Here is a 17680-nt window from a genome sequence, read left to right on the forward strand (position 1 = left end):
GCAACTGACTCTTTCATTAACTGGGCACTAACTCAAACGTAGCAAAGGCTGGTAGTCACCAGGTTGCTTTAGCACTGCTTAGGCTCCACAGATGGCAGTATGACTGCTGAAACCGCCCCAGTCCTTGGAGCAGCCGCTCTGACTCACAGAGTTCAGAACTGCCAGCAACTCACAGGTGCACACCTGTGCAAGAAATAACAATCCCCCCCTGCAGCATTCAACATCACCAAGAAAGTGTCTGGACTCAAAGGCAATACGAAAAATAACAAAGGCCATGCAGAGCTGTCTCAGCTCCCCATACTAGATCTCAGAATCACAGAGCAGTTAGTCTTGGAAGACGCCTCTGGAGATCGTCTCGTCCAACCCCACTGCCAAGGCAGGGTCACCTAGGACAGGTGAACCAGGAACAAGTGCAGGTGGCTTTGGAATGTCTCGGGACAAGGAGACTTCATGACCTCCTTGCATAACCTGTTCCAGTGCTCTACCTGTGTGTAAAGAAATTGTTTCTCACGTTGAGAGGAACTTCTTGGTGAAACTTCTGATTTAGTTTATGGCCAGTGCTCCCTGTGCTGTCGCTGGGCCTCTCCAAAAAGACTCTGGCACTTTGGTCTTGGCACCCGCTTTTGAGATATTTATACGCATTAATGAGATCCCCTCTCAGTCTTCTCTTTTCCAGACTGAACAGGTTCAGCTCCCACAGTCCCTCCTCAGAGATGCTCGGAAACACCGGCAGTATCCGGCCGGCCCCGGTCCCCGCCTCTGTGGACAAGGGGCCGCGGTGTCCTCAGCGACCAACACCAAAGTCGGCCGACACGGAGACATCGCCCCCGCCGCGCCCGCACGCCTCCCCGGCGGCCGGAGCGGGCGGGGCGGCCACACCCGCCCCTCGACCGCCGCCGCGGCCCCGCACCTCCCTCGGCAGCCCGAGGGGGACGGACCCAAGGTCAGGCGGCGGCGGCGGGCAGGGGGCCGGGCCGGTAACGGATGTGCCCGCCCGCCCCGCCTCCTGCGCTGACAGAAAGGCGGCGGCGGCTCTGGGTGCGCCAGCGGCGGCCGCGCGCAGGCCGGTGCGGAGCAGCAGCGGCGCCCCCGGAGCCCCCGGAGCCCCCGGAGCCCGCCCGCAGCAACCGCCGCCCGCGCCTCGCCTCGCCTCGCCCCGCTCCGCCGCCGGCTCCTGCCCGGGCCGCCGCGCCCCCCGGGGATGGCGGTGCTGGCCCTGGCCTCGGAGGGACTCGCCATCTTCGGGCTCATCCTCTTCGTCGTGCTCTGGCTCATGCACTTCATGTCCATCATCTACACGTAAGCGCTGGGGTGCGGGGGGACGGCGCCGGCGTTGTTCCGTCACCCACCCGCCATCGCGCCCGGGAGCGCCCGGGCAGCGGGCCCCGTCCGCCGCGCCGCCTCCGCCCCGGGCCGCCGGCTGCCCTGCCCCGGGTGTCAGCCCGCCGCCCTCGCTGCGGTGTGGCTCCCGCAGACCCCGCCGAGACACCGGGCGGTCGGGCTGCCCGCGCTCAGGGCACAGCTGTGTCCCTGCCGTCGTTCTTCGGGTAAAAACCGTCCTCTGGGTTTGTTTCTGCCTCCTGCTCTGTGCGGTGATCTTTGCTCCGTTGTCCTTAGTGCTGCTGGGGAGGGCTTGGTGTTAGTTGTATGCTGGTACACACCTGTAAAGTCTGGCTTTCCCGGTGAGAGTGGGAGATCAGGGTGCACAGGACTTAGAAAATGTATGATATTTGACTGCAACGGCTCTACGCCAGAATAAGTGAAAGAGCACAGTACTCTGTGCCAACATAAGCATACTTCTTTTTTGTATTGAGAAAAAATGATAGTACTAGTAAAAGAAGTATATGTAGTGAGTCAGATCCTTCTTGGGTAAGTCCAAGTAAAAATGCCTTTAGAGTTTGTGAGCATTGTTTGCATTTTAGTGACTGACAAAGCAGATAGAACCTGGCAGAGGAATTTTCTGTGGGTATGTGGGGAAAGGATTAAGAATGCATCTCTTTGTAGATAGTCATTTTGCTCTCTTAAGTAAAAGGCCACTCTTGCATCACTGCTAGGATTAGAAAATACCTGAATTTCTGTTTGCTTTACTTGTGCTTATCTGTTTTCCTTTCTTGCTGCTCTGCTGCATCTGATAGGTACCTGTGATAAACCTCAGCCCTTGCTGAAAGCAAAGCTTGCAGAATGGGTCAGGTTCAAAAGGACCACAGTGGATCATCTGGTCCAACCATCCTGTCCAGCCATTAAATCCTAAAGCCCATGGCACAGGACTGTGTCCAGACAGTCCTTGAAAATCTCCAGTGAGGGAGACTCTGCTGCCTCTCTGAGCAACCTGTTCTACTGCTCAGTTGCCTGTACAATAAAGAAGTCCTTCCTCATATTCAGGTGGCACTTCCTGTGCATCAGTTTCCACCTTTTTTCCTATTGCTTGGCACTACTGAGAAGGGCCTGGCTCTATCCTCTTGGCACCCTCCCTTCAGATATTCATGGACATTGATGAGGTCCCCTCTCAGTCATCTATTTTCAGCACTGAAGAGGCCCAGCTCCTTCAGCCTTCCCTCATATGAGAGATGCTCCAGTCCCTTAATCATCTTCAGACTTCTCTGCTGGACACTTTTTTGTCTCTCTTTTACTAAGGAGCCCAGAACTGGACGCAGCATTCCAGGTGAGGCCTCACCAGGGCAGAGTGGAGGGGCAGGATCACCTCCCTCAACCTGTTGGCAATGAATGCTCTTCAGAATGCAGCCCAGCCCCTTCTTGGCCACCAGGGCACACTGCTGGCTCATGGAGAGCTTGCTGTGCACTAGAACCTCCAGGTCAATCTGGACAGAGCTGCTTCTCAGCAGGTCATCCCCAGCCTGTGCTGGTGCCTGGGGTTGTTCCTCCCCAGGTGCAGGACCCTGCATTTGCCTTTGCTGAATTTCAGAAGGTTCCTCTCTGCCCATCTCTCCAGTGTGTCAAGGTCCTTCTGAAGGGCTGCACAGCCCTCTGGGGTATCAGCCACTCCTCCCAGCTTTGTGTTGTCAGTGACATTGCTGAGGAGCCTCTGCCCCTTCACCCAAGTCATTGATGGGCAAGTTAAACAAGACTGGGCCCACTATTGAACCTTGGGAGGTACCACCACAGACAGGCCTCCAACTGGACCCTGTACCACTGGATATGGCTCTGGGATCTGCTGTTCAGCTGGTTCTCAGTCCACTTCACTCCTCATGCAGTCCACACTTTCTGAATTGAATTTATGGATACCAAAGATTTGCTTCTGCTTCCTTGTTTGTTTGTTCTGTTAGGGTTTTCTTTGTTTGGGATTGTTTGTTTTTTAATATGAAATCACTAATAAGCTTTAATAGTTTTATTTTCTTCTACTGTAGTTCAGTTATACTTAGATCTTATAATCACTTGGATAATTAACTTCTTTCTTGACAACTACCTGTATAGGTTACCTTCGACACAACTGGCAGGATTTTAGTACTGGGGGGTAGAAACAGTGCTTAGTGGGGTAAGAGAGTACTTTGGGCATGGCTGATTTTTGTCAGCTTTAAAGTTAATTAAAACAGTCCATTCCATGCTCAGGTCTCATCCTGTCAAGTGAGCATGTGTGGTGCTACTGCTCATAACTCTTTTACGAATAAGTGCCACCTGAAATGGGCAGGAGATACAAATGAGGAAGATGTGCAAGAGTATGAGCAGGGTACGGAAGGATGAGATATGCTAAGACATGTGAGAAGAAAGAACAGGGAAGAGCGAGAGTGAGGAGTGCACTTTTGGGCAGTCAATGGCACAGGAGCTACCCCCTCTAAGGGACTGTCTCTTGTGGAGGCAGCACTGGAGCAGGGACACTCGTGAGTGTACTCTGGGCTGCAGGTAAGGCACTCCTAAAGGAACTGTGACCCGTGGGCAACCCGTGCTGGGGTTGCAGCCCCATGGTTTACTCTCCCCTGAGGAGAATGCAGCCCATGGCAGGCCCATACCGGGGCACAGACTCTGCCAGAGGGATTGCAGCCTATACGTACAAGGCACTCCTGAACAGTTACACCTGCTAGGGCAGAGTAACAGTTTAAGATGCAACCATCGGTAGAAGAAAATGAGTAAAAAGTAAGGCAAGGCAGAAAAATCTTTATGTGCTGACCCTTACCTCCTGTGTCATCTTGTTGAAAGGTTGGGAAGGGACTGAGTTTAAGGAACCATGCAAATGAGCAGTTCAGATAGAGGGGTAAAGGGGAAAATATTTCTTACTGCAGGAGAGCCTGGGGAAGAAGGACAAAAGGTACTTTCCAGAAAATTAGATTGTTTGTCTTTTTTTCCTCAATACCCAAATTGATAATTACTTGCCTGATCATTGCCAGTAATTTAAATAGAATTGCCTGAGTTGAGGGAGTTCTGCCTGTAACAGTAATTGGTGGGGAATGCAGGCAGCAGCTGGACCTGGTATGGCCTGCACCTAGGGTATTTGTGGTGGTGTGAAATCTGGAAAGAGTTGTGTTTTTTCTTAATGGGAATTTGTGTTATTACAAGTGCATGTATAAGCTGTGTGTTAACAGGTGGAAAACTTTTCAGTTGTGACAGGGGTGAGTAAGAACTGGCGTGATCCAGTGTCAGCTTCTGAGGCCCCTGGTCTGCTTCTAGCAGGGCCCTGGAGTTGTCATCTCAGTAGGGCCAGATTCAGAAGCTGTCTTTGACAGGGTAATGGGCTGATGGCAGCAGGGGTATTTAAGTGTTCAGTGCAAAATGGTTGGAGGTGAGCAGCTGGTAGCACTGAGGTGACCCAACTGCAAACTCTTCTGGGTCCCCAAGCGGTTGTGGAGAAGCTGCCCTGGTTATAGTGATTCAGCAGATCTGAGGAAAAAGGACCACAGCTCCCCATGTTGTGATGACACAACTGCCCTTTGAAGTAAAAGTAAAGTGGCGGACACCATCCCAGGCAACTGTCCTTGAAGCAGCTGCAGTGGTGATGGTAAACAGGTAACTGGTGGGGTGTAGCTGATGGCTGGAGAGGGCACTGTGCTGGTGAATTTGAAACATGCTCCACTTGTTACCATTGCCCTGTGCAAGGGAGGAGGGCTGAGAGGTTGTCTGATGGAGCTGTACATGGAGGAATGGCCTGGCCCTGCAAGCAAGACAGTCCTGTGAAGGGAAGGTGAAGGAGGTGATGGGCTGTATTTGCTTTGAATGCTGTAGCATGTTTATGAGGAAATGAAAGGTGATTGCAGGTGTGGCTAGACACTGTTACTAGTGCCCTTCATCTCGTAGAGACTAGTTTCGTCTTGGATGGCAGACGCAGCACACTGCACCCATTCTGAGACCCCTGAGATAGGAAAGGGTCTTCCCTTATGGACAGAAACTGCATTTTATGTCAGAGGATGCAGTGTTAGAATAGAATGACATACGTGGCATATACTGAATAACACATTGATCCTATTACAGGCAGTAAAGAAGAAAGTTGTAGTCTTCCTGTTTTTTTCTTACAGATGGTATTGTTAGTTTAATTTTTTTAAAGTCATTGAGGTACTCCTTGTACTCAGTCTGCACTGTGTCTAGCCATGCTGTTTTGGTGAGTTGGAAGGTCCCATCTGTCCCACTGGGCTACTAAGATAATCTTGTAACATGTCAGTAAAGCTGTTGTGGACTAGACAGTCATCCTTCTGTGGTTTCCCATTGATATTTAAGAAATTTGATTTAGCAAAACACTTAGAACATGTGAATTAAGTAGATAAATGAAGTTATTCAAGTAAGCTTTTTTCATCTTGAAATGCTTTCAGCAGTTGTTGAGAGTAAGATCAAGACAATATTTCTTTTGCATTGCTGTACATTTATGCTGTAATTGCATTCAAACTTTTAGGGTTTGGAAATCTGAGGTACTGTTCCTGTATACTGCATTTGCAAAATCTGGTTCTTGCCACCTCTTTCCTCTACTTTAAATAGGTTTGAAACACAGAAACATTTCGGTTGGAAAATACCTTCGAGATCATTGATTCCAGCCTTTGACTGATCACCATTTTGTCAATTAAGCCTTACACCAAGTGTTGTGTCCATTTCTTGAATATCCTGGGGAAGACAGCTTTACAGCCTCCCTGGGCAGTCCATTCCAATACTTGACAACCCTTTCCATGAAGAAATTCTTCTTGATACCCAACCTGAACTTCCCCTGACAAAGCTTGAAGCCATTTCCACTTGTCCTGTTGCCTAGAGGACACCAACCCCTCAGCTGCTTCTTCACGGGACTTACTTCCTAGACCCTTCTTCAGCTTCGTTGCCCTTCTCTAGACAAGCTCCAACACCTCAATTTCTTCCTTGTTGTGAGAGGCCCAAAACTGAACACAGGATTCAAGGTGTGGCCCTCACCAGTGCCAAGTAAGGAGGGACAATCACTGCCCTGGTCCTGTTGGCCATGCTATTTCTGATGTAAGCCGAGATTCCATTTGCCTTCTTGGCCTCCTGGAAATATGCCAAGCTCATGTGCAAGCAGATGCTGATCAGGACCTCCAGGTCCCTATCTGCTGAGCAGCTTTCCAGCTACTCTGCCCTTGGTGTGTAGCACTGCATGGGGTTGCTTGACTCCAGAGCAGGACCCAGCAGTTCAGCTTGTTGAACCATTGTCATGGCTTATGCCCAGACAGAAATTAAGCACCCACAGCAGCTCACTTGCACCCCCTCATCACTTCTACCTTGGTGGAGCACCACCTCACAATCGATCCTGGCCTATCGATCCAGATCCCTCTCCAGAGTCTTCCTACTCTTCCAGCAGATCAACACTCCTGGCCAATTTATTGTCATTGTCAACATACTGTGCACTTCCCCTTGTCTGGGTCCTCAGTAAAGATGTTAAAGACATTAGATAATGTTTGGTAACTTTCTTAAGCTTATATGTCTTTCTGTCTTTATTTATCTAGTAAAAAAACTGAACTCATGTGAAGTCATGTTTTGGCTTTGAGTCTTCAATGTTCTTGTCCCACTTGTCAGTGGCAATTCTAATTATGGCACTTAATGGAAATCACTTAAAGGCAGTCAGCTGATATTGAGGTTGCTCATTTTCTTGGTTCCCAGGTGTAAGTAGGAAGGGTAGTGTGTGTCACTTAATTGATAAACATACTGCTTGTTTTAGAGAAATTAGTTTAAAAGGCTTTTAGTTACAGTAGTCAATGAAGAAATAATGAATTCTGCATTTTTGTTGTAATTGGGCCTTCTCTGTTGAGTGAAAATCAAGACTTTTCAGAAACACATAAAGGTAACAAAAAACCTAGGTGTAACTGCAGTTAAAATAATTAATAGCCTTATTGTGGGTTTGGACACAAGGAGGGAATTCAGTTTGCACAGACGCATAAAACTCAAGTTTCCCGAGGTACTTCTGCAACCATTAAAAAACTTCTTAAACATGTTTTCCGAACCTAAGCAAAAACCTCCACATAGCTGATGTTTAATTTCTGCTTTTTTTAAAATGTGAAGTTAATATTTTTGTTAATAATCTCTTATTGCGTAGTAATCGTGACACTTAATTTATTTCCCTTGGGCCTGTTTGTCTTCTCAACCCTATTGTTTTTCCTCTTTGATCACCTCTTGCTTCTCAGTCTATAATTTGTGTCCAGGTTTATCCTGCTCTCTGCTTCTCATTTTCATCTTTTTGTGTGTTGGTGGGACTGTCTCCTCTTTTGGACTATGTTATATTTTTCAGCATTTGGCAAAAGGTTGGGTAAGATAGCTGTCAAGAGCAGCAGTAGCTATTCAGTTAACTATTGCCGAGTTGCATTTTCTTTGATTTGTGGAACTGCTGCGGACACATCTTGTTGCAGATAGGAGCCAGGTAGGCTGTCGTGTATATCTAATTTAAAAGGCAGTATTTAGAGAACTCTTCTGTTACTATCAAGTGTTACAAGGCACAAGTGAACAAACTTGATAGACTACTACTACTTTGATAGACTTAGATGGAGATAATCCAACTACTTCTTTATGAGATGAGAGGTACCCTTGCCTCCTGTGGATAACCAAACTCAGAGAACTTCAATGTATGATTGTATTGGAACTTCTCCAGGAAGTGGCTGGAAGATGTCTAGCACATGCAGAATACCATGTCTGGTTTTGGGTATGTGACTTAAATAAAACTTTATTCAACTTGAAACAACTTACTTACACATGTTTATGCAGGTTGTCTCCTTCAAGGTGATTAGCTTTTCCAATGTTGTAGCTGATGATAAGGATGATGTAAAGTGTTGGTGACTCTAACAACAAACAGATTGTTGTCTGTGATCTTGCATGTGTGGAACAAAGCAAAATCATGATCTGATTAGCAGTGTCTTTTTGCAAAAGTACTTTGAGAGTCAAAAACAAGCAAAAGAAATACTAAAGTGTTTGACCATAAATTGGGACACTGGAGAGGCAGGAAAAGTTGTAAAGTGTTCTGAGGCTTCTGTTTGATCAGAGGTGGCATTTTATCTTCCTGCTTTTTCTCTGAGTAACCCTTAGCTACTGTAATCTGCGCACTGATGGTGGGCCTTACTCTATGCAGAAATACCAAGGTGTTTGCTGCAGGTGTTACATCCATAAAACTTCATGTTGTATGGCTTTTCAGCAAGTGGATACATTGTAGCGAGGCAAATCTGAAAGACAGTAATGCAAAGATTGGAAGTCAAGTACAGTTACTGGGGAGTAACACAGGAAATTGATAGGGTATGGGAATGCAGAAGTCAGAATAAAAAGAATATCCTGAGTTGGAAGGAACCCACAATGATCACGGAAGTCCAGCTCCTGTTTCTGCCCAGGACAGCTCCAAGAGTCACACTGTGTGCCTGAGAGTGTTGTGTGAACACTTCTTTAGCTTTGGCAGACTTGATGCTTTGATCACTTCCTTGCAGTGGTAATCTTCTCCTAGTATCCAGCCTAAACCTTCCTTGACCTTCAGGCCGTTCCCTCAGTCACCGGGAAGACTTGCTTTTCCTCCTCCCCTCACAGGAAAGTTGTAACTGCAGTGAGCTCTCCCCTCAGTCTCTTCTTCTCCAGGATGAACAAACAAGTGGCCTCAGCCACTCCTCCCTCACAAGACTTCCCCTCCGGACCCTTCATCATCTTTGTTGTCCTCCTTCGGATTATCTCTAATAGCTTTATATTTATTATTTTTTTAATATACTGTTGTGCCCAAAACTGGACACAGGACCTGAAGGGAGGCTGCATCAGTGTACACCAGAGTGGAACAAGTGAAAGAAATTGGAGTGCTTTAGGCTGGAAGTGCCAGTTGAAGGTTAAGTTCCACCTGCTGCTTGAAGCTGAAGCAAATTTTCATAGTTTGCTGTATGCACAGTGCATTGATATGATAATAATAGCTTGTGATAGAAAATGGAAACTATTGAAGGAATGCAATTTGAGATGCACAAAATCATCAGGTGTCAATGATTGCCTGGGCCATTTGACATCGTCATTAATGACATGGTCATTAATGGAGTATGTGACATGGTCAGCAAGTTTGCTAATGGTACAGAACTGGAGAGAGTGGCTGATAGACCAGATGAGTTTAGAGAGATCCAGACGGGCTGGATAAATGGTCTGACAGGATGCTTATGAAGCTCAGCTGAGGAAAATGACATGTCCTGCACCTGGCAGAAATAACTCCATCATCAGCACAGGCTAAGCTTGAAGACAGCTTGGCAAAAGCTGTGAGTGCTGATTGGTACCAGTCAGCCAATCAAACATCAGTTTGATTATGAGCAATGGCATACTTTTGGCTATCACTGCATTGTTATCAGGTTGAAGAAGGTGATCCATCTGTTCTAAACAGCACCAGAAAGGCTGTGTCTGGAGTGCAGAGCACCATTTTGGTCTCCAGTATGAGTCATGGATATACTGGAGTAAGTCTGGCTTAGGGCCACAGAGATGATGGTGGGACTGCAGCATCCGACGCTCAGGGAGGCACTGAGAGCTGGAACTCTGCATGGAGAAGGCTCAGAGGGATCCCATTAATGTGTATGAGTACCTGATTGTTTGGAGAAGTGAAGGTTGGCAGGTCCCAGACTCCTCTTAGTGGTGCTTTGTGACAAGACAAAAAGCAACAAGGACAAATTCAAGTGAAGGACTGTAATTTTAAAGCAAAAAAAGACACTCATCTCTGAACATTGAAACAGGCTTTCTTGGAGAGTTTGTGGAGGCTCCATCCTTAGAGACAGAAAAACTGTCTGATCCTTAGCAATCTAATCTAGTTACCCCACTTAGACCCAAGCATGTGGAGTAGCTGACCTCCAGAGATGCCTTCCAGCCTCTGCTGTGTGGTGATTTTTTTGGTGAAAGATGACACTGAGGCAGCTGTCTGGACTATTATGGAGCAATAGACTAAGAAAGAGCTTGTGTGAAGGCTGTAAGTTTTGTGTGTTGCTTGTTTTAAGCAAGCTGAAATTTACCTGACACCAGGTAATCATAAGGCTTAGATGTAGATAATCCCTAGGGGAAGACATATCTGAAAAAAACAGGATGTGATTTTTTTATATACTAATATTATGCTTGAATGAGTTTCTGTATTACAAGCTTGATAAATGGGGAAAGCTAAACAGTGCAGGACCAGAAGTCTGAGAGTGGTTTAACAGTGTGGAAGAAAACCAGGATTATGGCAGGCCTGTTTCTTAATAGTAAGAGTCAGGAGGATAGGACTCAGACTGTAAACTTTGGGGTACACATTTAAGTCTTAGTGGCCCTGGGTGATTTACCAGAATGCAAGAAACTTAAGCCTAGATTACAGACTGTCTAGTGTTCATTTAAAGGAGGGGAATCATGGCAGTCAGGATGGTGTACTTATGTTGAGAAGAGGGAAGATAGTACAATAGATGTGTTTTGATTTTAAAGCCTACTTGTCACATCTCTTAGAGTGGTTTGTGGGGAAGGGGAGGATAGAAGGGTGCAAGATTCAGAGTATGTAATTTGGAAATGAAATGGGTTGGATTAGTGGAGCTCTTATATGGCAAAAAAAGCATCCAGCTTTGTATGTGACCTGGAGTGGAAGAAGCTGTATTGTGGGATGGGGAAAAATATAATCTTTCTGTCAGCTTTTGTCAGGATACAAAGATTTCAAAGATGTTTAAAGAAGTTGATGCTTTACATGAAGTGTTTCCACAAAATCATGAATTTTGATTAAGGTGGATGAGTAGATTGGTAGATGATAAACTATGCTAAAAATTTGAATCTGAAATTTTTGTCCTAGCTGCTCCATGACATGCTGAGCACATAAATAGTTTTACTGGTTTGCTAGAGCACCCTTCAGTATTTGTATCTATCGCTTCCGGAGAATGGTGTAATGCTAAGTAGTGGTGTCAGAATTCACTAGGATTTTTAAATTGCTTTTTAACTGAAATAAAGTACTGTAGCTTTGACAAACTTAATATTGGTTTTACATTTTACTGAATGTAAAAAAAACTATTAATTATAATAATAATTATATACTGTTTAAAATAAATTATTAATTACTTTATTGTGAGAGATGTTTTCCTATAGACTAAGAAAATATTTTCATTTTGCTAATTGCAAGGTGACTCGTTTTGCATTTTCTTATATACATTATTTTTAATAGTAGGTGATGAGGACCTATGCAAGACAATATCTTCTCATAAATGGCTTGGGTGAATTCATACCCTGAATCAAATTATTTCAGTTTCAGCCTGTATAAAGAAAGTCTTACACTGTTCTTTGGACAGCTAAGGTAAAAAACATTCTTACAAGTGTCAGCTTGTAAGATAGAAAGCTGAAGGGATGCTTTGTACTGAGTGAAAGATTAGAACTTTCTTGCCAGTGCTACTTGCAATGCTTTGCTGAGGAATTGTTTTATTTCTTATAGCAGTTTTTTTGAACAGCTGCTGGGTGCTTCTACTGGATCCATCTTTTTTCATTAAAGCCGCAAGAAAACTAGCAACCTGTCTTTGCCCATTTGTGCTGGTAGCTGTTTCGGTCTGGTTTCAACCACTTGAGTTCCACTATTAGAAATACCACTTTGTAAACCAAATGCTGTTTTTTCTTCCTCCTCTGTTGATAGGTCTCATCTTGGATTTGTTAACAGCATAGTCCATGAGGAGGAATCTGTAAATGAAGTTAACCATTCACTTTTGTGTTTTTTGCAGTGGTCCTATTCATATTAAGCACTTTGCCTTGATCTTAATTCAGTTTCCCCATGTTGTAATGATTTCTCAGATGACTGCTGCTTTGGTTTAATAGTGGCTAGTAGGTTACATCTTTTTTATGAAGTGGAAGTATCACTTGTCTAGTCATATGCACACATTGTTAAAATACTTGAGCTGATTAAAACCAGGTATTGGTTGATGTACTGAGCTGTTATGGAGGAAATGTGCCAAGGGCTTTATACTGAAATACTTTGAGTTAAAAATTGAGTTCAAAGTTGTTACTCCATGCTTCCTTTTAAGCATTTTTTGAGAGATTATGCATATGTTTTATACCTGCATTTCCAAGAAGATTCTTTTGTGGAGATTATGTAGTGGTGAGGTCAGTGATTTTTTTTTTTTGATAGTACAAACCTAGTGTTGTGGGTTTTTGTAGATGTAAGACAGGTAAAAATTGCCAAATTTATTTCTCTGGTTTGTGTCTGTTGGAAATGTACAAAAAAAAAAAAAAAAAGCCCTTCTGAAATGCAGTCAAACATGATGTTGAGTGTAGAAGTGGTTTTTTAACTGAACATTTTCTTTCAAAGCGTTTTTGTTTTTATATAATTGCTTCCTTCAGTATGTTTTTTTTTTTGTTTTTTTTTTTTTTTTTTATTGTACAGGAGACTTATTCAAGCTTTCCAAGGCATTTGCAGCACCAGGGCAATGACCCTCTCACTGACAGCTGTGTAGGCCAGACAAAGTTTACAGCTTATTTATTACCCTAGCTGTGGGTAATATGATCTCAAACTGTATGTTCAGACTTGTGTGAATTGGTGTTTGAGTGTCTTTCTCAGCAGAATGCTGTTTTGTACTCTGAAACACTTGTTGCTGAATTGCTGAAATAAAAATCAGACTGTCATACACTGAAAATAAAGAAAAAATGTTGGCATTGTACCTGCCATATGGTTTGTTAATATAAGTTTCTCATTAGCCATTGACATAATTCTGTTACTGGCAGTTAACTATTTTGGAAATTTTGAGAGAGAAGAAACCAGAAAAAGCTGCGCAAAAGGAGCAGCCTGGGGTCTGAAGGATGCACGTTATGTAATGTTTAGCAAATTATGTTGTCATTTAGACTTGTGCCTTATTAAATAATTGAGGCTGGGCTAGTTTAATCTTAACAGATTTTCAAAATAAAAGTCAGAAAACCAAACTGAATAGTCTCAAAATAAAATTGTTCTAAAGCTTTGTGTTTCAGAAGCTCTCAAACATTGATGGATTGGTCCTGTACTAAATGATGTCTGCAGTAGTTATGGCCAGAGTTATGGCCATCCTCTGGAGTTGTTTTCATAAACAAAACACAAATTGTGTTGGGTGCAGCAGTTCTCTAAACTTGCATAGTGTTTGTTGCAAGAAGTACCAAAAAAAACTTGTTTCTATGCCTTAGTGAATCTTGATTTGATGCTCAAGAGGATAATCCAAATGTCTTCCTTCTGCTATACCTTTCTAAACATTTCTGCCATTCTGATCTGCCTTTTGTGAGCATGTGGCTATGTGGTGACTCAGATCAGCAAGCAAGTTTTTTCTGTGGGGTAGTTCCCTGTTTGATCAGCGGGTTGATCCAATTTGTCTTGTGGCGCTGACTGTTTTATAGTCACAAGTGGGCTGAGGGTGTGGGAAAGCAGAAACAGGGAATAAATTGCTATTTTGATGGCAGACTGCAGATAGACTACAAGGGAAAATGGTGTGTTTATTTTAATGTTTAGCATGATGCAGTAATGGATGTGTTGTAGGCAACTTGCTGTGTCAACTCCAGCTTGCTGGATTGTGAGCTGTCAAAGATTTGGTCAGTAAAAGGGCTGCTATTGCTTCAGGTTCAGCCACAGCCTATTGTATTTGCTGTTTGTTTCTCCTTTTATCCTGAGGGAGTGGGAGGGGAGTAGGAGAGGAACTGTTTGCTGGCTTAAAGCTGAGGTCTCAATGGTTTGCTTTCTCTTATTCCTGAAAGACAAGGTCGGAGTTTTTTCTACTTAAAACTGTAAAACAGATTTAAAAGCATTTTTAATTCTCACACCCCCCCCCCTCCCCCTCCCCCCCCGGTTCCCTGTTTTAGAAAAGACTGTATCAAGTTATGGATTGCATGTATTGACTGTGACTTCATGGTAATACTTGGAAAATACTGGTTAAAGATTTTCAGTAGTGTAAAGAGGTTTTAAATTTGAAATGGCAAATAGCACTAGATAGGACTTTAACTCTTCTACATTTTAAGATTTTTGTCTTTATTTCTAGCCACAGATGGAATGATTCCTTTCCAAAATTGAAAAAGCAAATTGATGTTTGGGTTTTGAGAACCTTCACCTAAAAAACTAACAGTGATCACAATCTTGGTTCTTTCTTGATCAATTCCAGTTCAAGACCTTTTATTTGACCTTTTTCTTTTTTTTTTAGTTTTGACTCCTGAGCTTCTTTTAGCTTAACTTCTTTTTTTTTTTTTAATAATTTCTCTTCTTCTCCACTACCTATTGTTATATCAGTGCATTACATTGTAATATCCTTTTCATTTTGTCTGGGGAGGTTACGTGTAGTACAGAAGAAAATATGCATTGAGAGTGAGAAAATATGCATTGAAAGTGAATGAAATGTTTTATTTGCCTTGTATGCTCAGTTGGTATGTGATGAAGCACAATTGTACCATGCTTTTCAACATGAACCCCTAGTATGCAAAAGACAGAACTGCATTTTTTGTTTTCAGTGGTTTTGCAGATGTGCACAAACCTATGACTCTTTCTCTGCTGGCAGACAGCCACACAAAGTCTGTGCTACAAAGTGCACACCTGAATCCTACCTACCATATTCTTCTTTCAGACTCGTCTACTTCCTCCTATCTCTGAGCATTTTATCAAGGCCAGGTGACTTGTTAAATGTTTTTAATGACATTAGGGTTTCCCCTTACGTGCTTTGCTGTTGTCCACACCTGTCTGTTTCTGCTCCTCCCTATTGTTGGATCTGATGGTTATGTAACTATTAGGCTGGTGAGTGGATGGATTGGCTTCCATATGTCCTTATGGCTGTTGAATTGGATGTGAGCAGTTGACAAAAGGGAGGATTGGAAAGAATGCCTGAGAGTGATGACTGACTAGTGCAATGATTTGACTCAGGCCAGCAGTTAAGCAAGGGTGCCTGGCACTAGCATATTTCTCTAGGCTGGTGTCTTCCTTTTAAGTTAAGAAAGGTAGAAGAGGAGTATGCCTCAAGTATTACTTCAAGAGTCACTTTTGAACACTAGCAGCGTTTTCTGTTACTGATTAACTCAAGTTACCTTTTTCTAATGGATAAGGAGCAACCTATAAGGGAGTGAATGCTGTGAAGGAAAACTGTGATGTAGAGCTGGTTGTAGAACAGTTTTTAGGGGCCTAACCCAAATCTATGATCAGCTCAGCTCTTCTGGAATCCTGCTGAAGCATGAGATAGAAGGAGACCCTATTCCTCCTCTTCTCGTATGATCCTGGCAGTACATTCAGAGCCTTCTTGAATGTGCTCTGGAGCTTTGTGCAGCGTTCCGTAAGATGCCTGAACTCTAATTTGGCAGAAGACAATCTTAAGTGGAAGAAAACAAAAGACAGATTTAACTTTCAGCTGGGGGAGTGATTTGAAGCAGGATTGTATGTGCATCAGTACTGGCACAATGTCTTTTTTGGCTGGTATGGATGGCTGCACAGGAGAAGGATTACTGGGGGACCTTTGCTGCCTGTTGAGCTGTATGGTTATCTTGTTTCATCCTTTCAAGCTTGCTAGGTTCAACTGATGAAATTCTAATATTACATGTTGAGTAATAGTTTTGTGGTGGGTTATGAATCTCAGCTAGTTCACTGTGGGATCAAACAAATGTCCGCACAGGGATATCCCTGAAGAAGACAAAGGAGGAAAGAGGGAGTGCCTCTGAGCAGTACTCTGTGGTGAAACTGGTTCAGCTACATTATAAAGCTTCTCTCAAGGGGAAGAAAGGTTTAAAACAAGACCAAGGTGTTTAATTCTTGCTTTAAGAATAATTTTTTTCAGTTTACTAAGAGACCAGTGGCCACAGGTGTTTCTGGGTTTTCTGTTTGATCTGTCTTTCAGTTTTCATCTCTCTGACATCTACAAGGTCTCTAAATAAAGAGTAATAGTGTAGTAAGCCTCCACAGTAACGCAGCAGTAGTATTTCTGTGGGCTTAAATCTGGACAGATAAGTATAAGAAATAAGTGCTTGATAATAGTATGTTATTCAGCCTACTTGTGTCATTGCAATGTCCCCTTGTGTTTCTCTGCCTCCATGTTTTGCTTCCTGATGAGATGTACTAGAGCTGTGGTAATGGTTGCTTACATATGCCCCATCCTTCCGACTGTCACATATAGACAAAACCCGGCACATATATATTTATTATCCAAAATGTAATTATATTCATGTATATTTATTATATAATACTATACATAGTAAAAAATCTTTTTCACATAGGAAACATAGGAAAATACAGAATCATAGAATGGTTTAGGTTGGAAAAGCTCTCCAAGATTATTAAGTCCAACTGTTGAACAAACACTGCTGTATCCACCACTAAACCATGTCCATAAGTACACAGGTTTTAATTATCTCCAGGTTTGGTAACTCTTCTTTGGACAGCCCATTCCAATGCTTGCTAAGCCTTTTGGTGAAGAAATTTTTCCTAATATTCAACCTAAACTTCCCCCAGTGCTGCGACTTGAGGCGATTCCTCTTGTCTTGTCAGTTGTTATTGCTGTGAGAGACTGACCCCTGTGTCACTACAGTCTCCTTTCAGGGAGTTGTCAAGAATGGTAAGGTCACCTCTAAGCCTCCATTTCTACAGGATGAGCACCCTCAGCTCCCTCAGTCTCTTCTCATTAGAGTTGTGTTCCAAACCCTTCCCCAGCTCCTTTGCCCTTCTCAGGACACACTCCAGCACCTCAGCATCTTTCTTGTACTGGGGGGCCCAATACTGAACACAGCACTCAAAGCACAGGGTCACCAGTGCCCAGTACAGGGGGACAGCTGCTGTCCTGGTCCTGCTGGCTACACTGTTGCTGGTACAGGCCAGGATGCCACTGGCCTTCTTGGCCACCGTGGACACATGGCTGGCTCTTGTTCAGCCACTGTTGACATTCCCAGGTGCTTTATCTCTGGGCTGATTTCTAGCCCCTCCTTCCCCAACTTGCAGCTCTCCACAGTCCTGCACTCTCCAAGTGCAGGACCTGGCACTTGGCCTTCTTGAACCTCACAACTGGCCTTGGCCCATGGATTGAGGCTGTTCAGATCTCTTTGCAGAGTCTTCCTGCTCTCCAGCAGATCAGCCTGGTATCATCTGCAAACTGACTGACAGTGCATTCGATGCTCTCATCCTGATCATTGATAAAGATATTCAACAGAACTGGACCCACTACTCACCCCTGGGGAGCACCACTGCTGACCAGACACTAATTAACTTTATTCCCCAGTATTCTCTGGCCTGGCCATCCAACCAGTTCTTAACCCAGCAAAGAGTGCATCTGTTCAATATGTGAGGAGCCATTTTCATCCAGGAGAGTGCTGTGGGAAATAGTGTCAATGGCTTTACTAAGTCAAGGTAGAC

At 43.9% G+C, this 17680-nt stretch overlaps 1 protein-coding gene across 1 annotated transcript in view; it reads left to right on the top strand.

Moving 5' to 3' along the window:
• The first annotated feature begins 1151 nt into the window (after nucleotides 1–1151).
• UGCG (UDP-glucose ceramide glucosyltransferase) overlaps nucleotides 1152–17680 on the top strand; it is a 34894-nt gene continuing 18365 nt past the window's right edge. Inside the window, exon 1 of the mRNA XM_066338381.1 lies at nucleotides 1152–1299. Within this exon, the coding sequence (XP_066194478.1) occupies nucleotides 1202–1299 (98 nt within the window). The 5' untranslated portion in view covers nucleotides 1152–1201. The remainder of the gene's footprint in view (nucleotides 1300–17680) is intronic.

The sequence above is a fragment of the Sylvia atricapilla genome, chromosome Z, assembly GCF_009819655.1.
Source record: "Sylvia atricapilla isolate bSylAtr1 chromosome Z, bSylAtr1.pri, whole genome shotgun sequence".
Classification (NCBI taxonomy): Eukaryota; Metazoa; Chordata; class Aves; order Passeriformes; family Sylviidae; genus Sylvia; species Sylvia atricapilla.